The sequence below is a fragment of the Episyrphus balteatus genome, chromosome 1 (assembly GCF_945859705.1).
Source record: "Episyrphus balteatus chromosome 1, idEpiBalt1.1, whole genome shotgun sequence".
NCBI lineage: Eukaryota > Metazoa > Arthropoda > Insecta > Diptera > Syrphidae > Episyrphus > Episyrphus balteatus.
Genome location: NC_079134.1, coordinates 11,942,566 through 11,952,404, shown reverse-complemented (window position 1 = coordinate 11,952,404; position 9,839 = coordinate 11,942,566). Strand labels below are relative to the sequence as shown.

The following is a 9,839-nucleotide window of genomic DNA, read 5'->3' as shown; positions in this document are numbered from 1 at the left end:
TATAATAAGGCCCTACAGAGGTTGTTATAAGATGTTGAATTAATATATACAAAAAAAAATTTTTTGAGTTTTATTTAATTATTTTTGTTTTCTTTTGATTTTTTCTATTTTGTATTTTATTTTATTTTGTTTTATTTTATTTTATTTTATTTTATTTTATTTTATTTTATTTTATTTTATTTTATTTTATTTTATTTTATTTTATTTTATTTTATTTTATTTTATTTTATTTTATTTTATTTTATTTTATTTTACTTTATTTTACTTTATTTTATTTTATTTTAGGTATTTTATTTTATTTTATTTTATTTTATTTTATTTTATTTTATTTTATTTTATTTTATTTTATTTTATTTTATTTTATTTTATTTTATTTTATTTTATTTTATTTTATTTTATTTTATTTTATTTTATTTTATTTTATTTTATTTTATTTTATTTTATTTTATTTTATTTTATTTTATTTTATTTTATTTTATTTTATTTTATTTTATTTTATTTTATTTTATTTTATTTTATTTTATTTTATTTTATTTTATTTTATTTTATTTTATTTTATTTTATTTTATTTTATTTTATTTTATTTTATTTTATTTTATTTTATTTTATTTTATTTTATTTTATTTTATTTTATTTTATTTTATTTTATTTTATTTTATTTTATTTTATTTTATTTTATTTTATTTTATTTTATTTTATTTTATTTTATTTTATTTTATTTTATTTTAGGCTTCGACTGCGTTCTAGTTTTTTGAAGATACGCATTTTTTCGTTCATTCAAAATGCAATCATATCGTATTTTATATGAACGCTTAAAGGCTTGGCCACACCGGAGGGCATGCGGTAGCGGTACGGGTAGAGGTAACGGTACTTGTATGAAAAAAATTCCAAACTGACATATCAACGTTCAGATGTGGAATTTTTTTCATACAAATATCGTTACCGCTACCCGTTCCTCTACCGCATACCCTCCAGTGTGGCCAAGCCTTAACCCTGGTACGCTGCTCGCGCTAAATTTTAGCTCCCATACAAATTATCGAAAAATTTTAGATGAGCTAAAATGAGTTCCATACAAATTATCGATAACTTGTATAGGAATTTTATCTTGGCTAAAATTTAGCGCGAGCAGCGTACCAGGCTTTAAAAAATAAAAGAACGCACTATTCTCATATTCACACAAGATAATGCAGTTCTACCTTACCATTCCAGAGCACCATTTTCAATCGGCACGCACTACATTATCCTACACAAGATTATTGCTCATGTAGCACCTGTGTAATGCTTTCCAATACACTTCCCAGATTAGTCAAGACAACAACCATCAATTGACAGCTCCTTATTCCAGTCTTCCATTCCTATATCTGCATTTCGGAGACATGTGGATTTGTTTTCAAAATTTTTTAATAACATTTCCATCGAAAAACAAAATAGAATAATTATACTTGAAATCATAATTCAAACACCTTGCCACCACCTTAAAATATAATTTCCTACAATGGGTGTTCGCGGACTAACAAGTTACATCGCCCGCCATGCCGAACAATATCTCAAACCCTACGAATTGCATGACTGCAATTTGGTCATCGATGGAGACAATTTGGCTTGTAATTTGTACAAAGACGTTGCTGGTAAGAACTCAGCTTTTGGCGGTGATTATGATGCATTCTATCGCACAGTTATCGAATTCTTCCATGTCCTCAGTGAGTGTAATATTCGCGCTTACGTCCTCATGGATGGTGGCTATGAAAAGAAAAAACTACGAACTGTTTGGCAGAGATTGCGTGGCAAAATAACAGTAATAAAAAAAATAGATCCACTCAATTCGTCACATATCTTTCCTCTGATGATGAGGGAAGTGTTTGTTGACGCTGTCAAGGACTGTGGAGTCCCTGTAATGAGATGTGTCTTCGAAGCTGACGATGAGTTGGCTGCATTGAGTCGAAAGTTGAACTGTCCAGTTCTCAGTTATGATTCAGATTTTTATATTCACAATGTCAAATATATTCCTTTGGTAACATTGACTGTAAAAGCTCATAAAAAGAAAGTCAATCCAAAAAATGTTGATAATGCCAAATTAACCAAATCAAATGCAAGACATTTGGAAAAACGAACCAAGTCTCAGAAAATCATTAAAGACATTCAAGTTGATTCAGAAGATAGAAATGCACCAAAGACAGGAAAAACTTATAAATATCTTGATTGTTGTTTATATAAAATTGATCATTTAGTTGAAAAGGGTAGATTGAGTAAGGAAAAGTTGCCACTTTTTGCAGCTTTGTTGGGAAATGATTATATACAAAGGAGCGCTTTTAAATCTTTCTTTACACAAATGAGACAGATTGGAATGGGGAAGAAAACTTCTCGACTACATAAGAGAATACAGAGAATACTTGTGTGGTTGAGACATGAAACACTTGAATCGGCATCGAATAAGATTCTCGGGACGCTAAAGAAGGTAATTAATTTAACATAATAAAAACCATTACTTTAGTTCCCTTTAAATTTTTAGTTTCTTTTGTTTTTTTTTTATACAAAATTAAAGCTGAAAATCAAACAATTTTGAATAAAATCAAAACGGGGCTAAATAGAAACCAATTGACAATGTAATTTTAGATTTTAAAGTTCTTTTTGTATTGCGTAGTTACCCAAGGTTAAATTTAATGTTTTCGGAGACAACTCACCTTATTGACTAGTGGACTCAAAGCAAGCATATAGAGTTTCTTGTTGTTCCTTTTGTGATGCCAATTGAGTACTGATGGTTTCACATTTTCTTGTATCGGAACACAGGAGTCTTAAGGCCTACTTTACTTCTTAGTTGTGAATTTCTGATGCTCTAAAAATTTAGTTAAATAGAAAGATCCAAAAGCAAAAGTTTGATAATGTAAAAAAGCCAATAATTTTATTTCAGGAACTTGAACTAGTCCCTGTACTTTGTCGACAGTAGAGAAGATTCCATTCCAAATAAAAATATAATAGCTAGTCTCAATTTTTTCACTTCACACCGTCGAGGTTATATAAAACATGATCAAACCGAAAGATCTTAATCTGTTTCTTCTTACCTCGGATATGGTGTTAACGATTTCAAGGACTAGACATCGATGTTCTTTCCTTTCCAAAAACACTATGATAAGTGGTAGGATATTCAAATATAATTGTCAAGGCACGTGTCTTTTTTCTTAAACATATGGCTGTCGCAGCTAGTTAGTTCGATTTTAGTGTAGCGATAGCTTCCTAGACTTCATTTGATTCGGTTGGTTAGATCTCAAATCATGTAGAGAATCAAGTGAATCGGTGGTGGTATGTTGATTATTGTTGCCGTCAACAAGCAATTTATAATGGTCCCTCAAGAACTTTATTTGAGTTGTTATAGGCAATTTAAAGACTCGTTAATACAAATAAATATGATATTAAAAAAAATGAACGGTCAATTCTGTATTTTGAGACAGCCTATGTCCGTCTGTCTATCAGTCTGTGGGTCTGTCTGTATGTATTCATTTATTTTTTACAATTTACTACTACTTTTTTTAGGCCCTCCAAAGTTACCGGTAGCCTAACTTATTTTTCCCAATAACGTGTCTAACAATTTTCAAATTTTTCTTTGTATTTAAAAACTGGATTCGGTCTTTTTTACGAGAAGGCTTTCTCGAGTTTTCTAGCTTCTTATTCCAACAAGTTTTATTACTTCTTCTGTAACCTATAAGTGAATGATTGCCATGTTTGATGTGTTTAATTCCAGTTCTTCACTTTGAGCATACATCCAAGATATACATATAAACTTTTCAATTTTTTTCAAATCTGTGGTATTTGGTATAAACATGATAGCTGAAAAAGTGGATACTTTGCATGTAAGGCTCTGCTTTTAAAAGTACTGAGCTAAGTAACTACAAGTGTACGTACAGACGGACAGCACAAATATTCTATCTTTTTCGCTGTAGTTCATACTTTCATAACATCCACTTATTCGTTTAAGGATGTACTCGTTGCAAGGATGTAAATTTTCAATTATGATGAAACGTCAGAAACGAAAAACTAATTTAACTTTGAATTCGTGCCTTTATCTTGAAGCAGAGAGTCAAGGACTGTAACAAATCCAATGATACAAGATGCTTCTCTGATGCGTAACAACTTTGATTGAAAATTTTTTGAGGGCTCCAACAGGGCCATATTACCTTTGTTTTTACTCGCTCGTACATGCCCATGATTATCCGCACTTAGATTTACGAAAGTGGATGTTTTAAGGGAATCCATATCAGATCTCTTGGTGGTCTTTATATACCACAGTAAGGAAATCTCTTGAAAAATCACGATGTTTTTCCATTCTAATTTTTATATTCTGGATTGTATTTGTAGTTAATTTACATGAAAAAAACCCGCACTGGTCCTCAGACAGTTGTATTATTTTTTGTGTGACATCAGTTAAAGCGAACGATAGTTATCGCTGTTTCATATATCCTCTTTTCCCTTGTGGATTCTTCAAGGTAACTTTCCCTCCAATGATTAAAATTTTTGTCAACGCTGATAAGCTTGCCGCGGTGGTATTTGTTTGATAGTTCAGAAGTGACTTTGCTTCTTACAGCGGGTTCTTTGTACTCTGCACTCTTCGTTTCTGTTGATACATAACAGAAATAAACACTTCGTGTTTTTCCTTATCCAAATTGTTTTTACTTGTTTCTTCCAGAATTTGTTCGGCTGTCGTAGCTTATGTTCATAATAATAAAATATGGCCTATACATGTTAAGGATGTACTCAAGGATGGATTCTTTAGTATTCTAAACCACCATCAGAGCCCTTAAGACTCACCGACTATTCCATTCACATTTCCGCCCCTAAAAAAAGCTAATGTTTCGGGATGTTCTTAAGGTTTCAAAATAATCTCCTCACATACAATTGGAGGAGCAAAAGAACACATTTTCTTGGATCACCAGTTTTAGAGGCGTCAAATTGTCATTCGAAATAGCAACTCTACCAACCCCTTAGAAAAAATGATAGGTACCAATTCCATTTCTATTTGCTCTATTCCATAGTAGATCATCTAGCATGCTTTTGTCTTAACATCTGAGAAACGGGATTTTTTTAAGTACTTTAATATTTTTTAACTATTCTATGGTTAACTATTCTATGGTTTCTTTGGCAAAGCTGTTTTCATCGCACTATCAAGATCTCCAATTTTGTAAGCTTTCTTCAGAACACCTTAGTCCAGAGTTTAAAGTTAAAACACAGCTATTTTGTTAATTAGCACTAGATTGGTGTTCTACCCCTGCGTATCTATCATTCTACTTCTTGATTTCATAAAAATGAATTTATAGGATTTACTAACTAAGTTTACTCACTGCTGAAAAAGTTACCGTAATAAACTTGTATAAATAAGTAATTTTCATTCACTTTTTCAAACATAAAAGTTCTTGCAGGTTGAAAAATAGTTTGACTAATTTTGTGTTTGTTTTATTTTATTTTTCAGTCTGAAAGAAACAAACTTCAGATCCAAATAAAAGGCGCCGTAGAAGGATATTCAATTGAAAACTGTGCCTCCTATCAGTTTTTTAAGACTCATTATGAAAATGCTATTGAAGACAGTATTGAAAGTGAAAATGATGAATCAGCAGAGGAATCAGACGAAGAAAACGAAGAAGATTTTCTAGAAGATGGAACAGATAAAGAAGAAGAACTTGAAGATGAGGAAGAAACGGAAGAAGCAGATGAATATATAAGTGGTGATGATATAGTTATCGAAGAAATTGCTATTTTAGAGAATGGAGAGACTAAAATAGAACGGAACGACGATAATGATGATGAAGACGAAATCGATCCAAATACATTTCTACCTCAATGGTTCAGGGATCGCCTATATCCAGCCAATCTCCCACGATTCCTTGTAGATTTAGCTCATCTTCGAATCTACATCAATAATCCTCAAATCGAACATTTTACCTTCAATGATTGCAATGAAATTTCGATTCCAATTCTTAAACACATGTTCACTTTGCTTTATAATATCAGTGGATATGATGAGGATAAGATTTTCAATGAAGGTATTTTAACAGATGATGAAGTTCCTTATTTTCGTTATTTAACTCGATTGACCCGCGTTACAAATATACACACTGTCAGGTATCCTTTGGAAGCCCTACCAGATATTTCATTTAATCCAATTTCACCGAATGTGGAACTATTTAGAATAGTTTTTAGGAAACTAAAATTAGATTCTGATAAACTCTTCAGAGAAATCGAAAAGATTCCTTCTGATCTTCAAATATATTTTCTCTCCTTGATCTATTGGATACAAAAGACTCCTCATGCAGATCTCCATCATTTGCATTCACTTCTTATTTGTCTTGTGGTATTAAGGACTTTGGATTCCAAAGTGGAACCCATTCGAGATTGTAAAGCTTTCCAAAAAAGATTTGGAAATATCATTAAAAAGGAAAAACTTGTCCGAGCGAAAGAGCAAGAAGCTGGTAAAGTCAAAGAGGTCCGTCCCGAAATTCATAACCTATCAACTATTGACAAAATGAAGTACATATCGAAAGTGGATTGCCTTCTGGTGCAGGAAAATCTCTTAAAGCACTTTCACATGCAAGAATTGTTTAAGAAAAAATACGATGCATTCTCATCGACGATTCTTCATGGTTTCTCAGAGTTTCAATCGGTTGTGTTTAATATTCATGCTCTAAATGGTTTACTGGGCAATATTTATGAAAGTCCCAAAATGGCACACGCTTATTGTGGAGTTTTTCTCTATAATATGTATGATTTATTGAGATCGAGAATTGATTTGAATTATTTTATTCAACAACATATCTTCCGATATTCGCCAATGATGTTTGATTTATATGAATTCTTTTGGAATTGGTGTGAACAATTTATACCGGAATGGCAGAAAAATAAAACAGCTGAAAGTACATTGACTGTGAGTAAAAATGTTTTGAAAAAGAGAAAAGCTGCGGCAAAGAAGAAAGCTGCTGCTGCAACAGCAGCTGTGGAGAGAGTGGATCCTACTGCTGGTATGTTGGAATCCGAATCGACTCAAGAAGAACAAGATGATTTTTATGATTTGAATAACAAATTTTGTACTTTGTTGGAAATAAGATGAGCATTGTTTATGAAAAGAATAAAGTTTACAGTAATTTGTATTATATTTTTACAAAAACTACCATTTTTTAAGTGTTTTTCAAATATTTTCAAAGAGGATCTATTCTGATTTTGGGTAGATAAAATGTATGCAAAGTTTACAAAATAATTCCGAGAAAGAGGTGGAAATAAATGTACCTTCATAAGTATGTACAATTAGGGTGGTCCTTATTTGGGACATGCAGTTGGATAGCCGCCATCCGGTTGGAACTACTGAGAAAAATGTTGCCTAATTTTGTTTAGATTTTTATTTGATTCCCTCTCGCGGATTCAACGTGAAATTTTCATGTAAAACCTCATTTCCTTTAATTTTTTAGGCAATTTTTGATGGGGTTTTCTGGATTGTACCGGGAGAGATTTTTTTGCGCTATTTCACCGTGGAAAATCGGAAAAAAAAATATAGGAACCACCTTGTACATACATCTTTGTGTGGGTAATTTTTCCATAAGAATCAAATTGATTTTTAAAAGTGAAGTTGTAAGTGCGAAAAAACGTTCTTTTTTGTGGATTTTTTGTGAAGAGGCATTTAATTATATAAACTCAAATAATATATGTGCATATAGCAAATTTAATGTGTTAAAAGAATTCGCTGTGTATTTAAAAAATATTGGGTTCCGTTATTTTTGTAGTAGATCTTCTGGACGAACTCCAAAAAAAGGTGTCTGGCGGTGAGCAGGATATCTCTGATCCAAATCACCTTAAATTAAAAAAACCAAAAGATTCATTTCCAGGATAGACGAATGCAGGTAATGAACGAAGGAATAGTCAAAATTTTGATTTTTGACAAAATGGCGACTTTAAAAAAAAATTTTCACTTTAAAGTGGCTTAAAAAATCGAATTATTGTCAAAAACCATATTCTTTCGTTCATTACCTGCCAAAAGTATTTAAGAAGATCGTGTAAAAATTTCAAGCCGATCGGTTCAGCCGTTTAGGAGAAATTTTGCTCACCGACTTTGAAAACACAGTTTCGAAAAAAACGGGTTTTAATATTTTTGGAACCATGTAAATTAAGTTAAAAAGTCTTCACAAATACGATATTTTCTCCGAAACTAATTGCAGTATCAATGTGAAATTTTCGGACTTATTATGTACATTCAAAATATGCAAAAAAAAATATAAGAAAAAAAAATAAAATAGAACTAGATCTGCTCATAATATAAATTCATATGAAGGGTCCACTCCACAGGAAAAACGCCCCATGTCCATTTTTAGTCAAAAATTAACTAATGATGAGGTCTTGTAGTATTTAATGATCAACAGTGATGGCATCTGCACTTTTAGAAAACAAATTTAGGTTTGAGGAGGGATTTTCTGAAGTTTGTAAGGCAAACCCGGGCTCAGTTCCTGAGATTACATCTGCTTAACAACCACATACTGAGAGCTTTCCTCGACCTGTGTTGAAGATATCAGACGACGCACATAGGAGTATTTGCAGTAAAAAACCTGGTCATAAGTCGATTTTCTGAAAATCAAAATTGACACCAAAAAGTTTGGCAAAGTGGGTGCAAAATAAACATGTGTCAATATGCTGCACTCATTTTTTTGTTTTTTTCGATCGTGTTTTGTTAAAAAATGAGTTCAAAGTTAACTGTTATATCTACCTCATTTTTATTTGAATGCGAATGCGAAGTACTTTGGTAAGTGTTATTCTATGTCCAATAAATGAAGCTAAAAAAAAGGGGGTTACCCTACAAAAGGTCCGGTAGTTCTAAATTTTTGATATGTTGTTAGGTATGGTTAGTAGATAGAAAAACCAAATTTCCACAACCACGCCCCCTCCGCCCCCTTCAGCATCACCGAAAAACCATAGAAATCTGGCACTTTTTTCACTTTTATGCCCATAACTTTCTTCTGGTGCATTTTATTGAAAAAAAGTTGTTGGTAGACTTGTAGAAAACATAATTTCCTACGAAAATGACCTTGGTAGTATTTTTATACATCCAAAAACAACGAAGTTATGAAGCTTCCAAAAACATGTAAAATTTCGGATTTTGCAAAATTTTCAGTTTCTTGTCACTTAACAGTGCTATAACTCTTTAACAATTGACTTTTACGCAAAAGTCTTCATAATCAATCTTATAGACAATTTAATTACCTAAAATAAAATGTAACCCACTTCGATTTTGTGAATCAAATAACCGAGTTAGGGCTAAAATAGTAAAAAAGTATTTTTGATAGTTTTCGACACTTTTTGAATTATCCATTAAATGTATAATTTGTATCCCACAAAAGGTCGGGTGGTTCTTATTTTATATTTAATCAGGTTTTAATGGTAGATTGAAAAAAAATTCATAGCCACGCCCCCTCCGCCCCCTTAACCATACTCCAAAAACCAATTCTGCATTTTTTCAGTTTTATGAAGTTTCATATATGAGTTGATGAGTTGACAAGTACGATTGAAGGAGGTTCAGCTTTATTGCTATATACAACAGGGTGGTCCTTAGGAACAAAAATTGGGGACGCCCCCTAGAGTGGTTCCAAATCAGGAAAAAAAAGCCCTAATTTTTTCAAATTTGTATTCCTAACCCTTCCTGACCATATTTAATTAAGAAGTTTATATCAAAAATCCGCCATTTACCCAACACTGGACACAGAATATCGCCCTTGCTATAGTAACTTCTTATCAAAATAGGGCCAGGAAGGGTCAGAGATAAAAATTTGAAAAAAATTGGGTATTTTTTTTCCTGATTTGGAACCAATCTAGTTGGC

The 9,839-nt window shown here is 31.8% G+C and overlaps 1 protein-coding gene across 1 annotated transcript; it reads left to right on the top strand.

Moving 5' to 3' along the window:
* Positions 1-1,326: 1,326 nt before the first annotated feature.
* Positions 1,327-7,147, top strand: LOC129905873 (protein asteroid). The gene is made up of 2 exons (XM_055981499.1): positions 1,327-2,455; positions 5,459-7,147. Exons 1-2 carry the CDS (start codon positions 1,496-1,498, stop codon positions 7,088-7,090), a joined length of 2,592 nt encoding a protein of 863 aa, XP_055837474.1. The 5' UTR covers positions 1,327-1,495; the 3' UTR covers positions 7,091-7,147.
* The last annotated feature ends 2,692 nt before the right edge of the window (positions 7,148-9,839 follow it).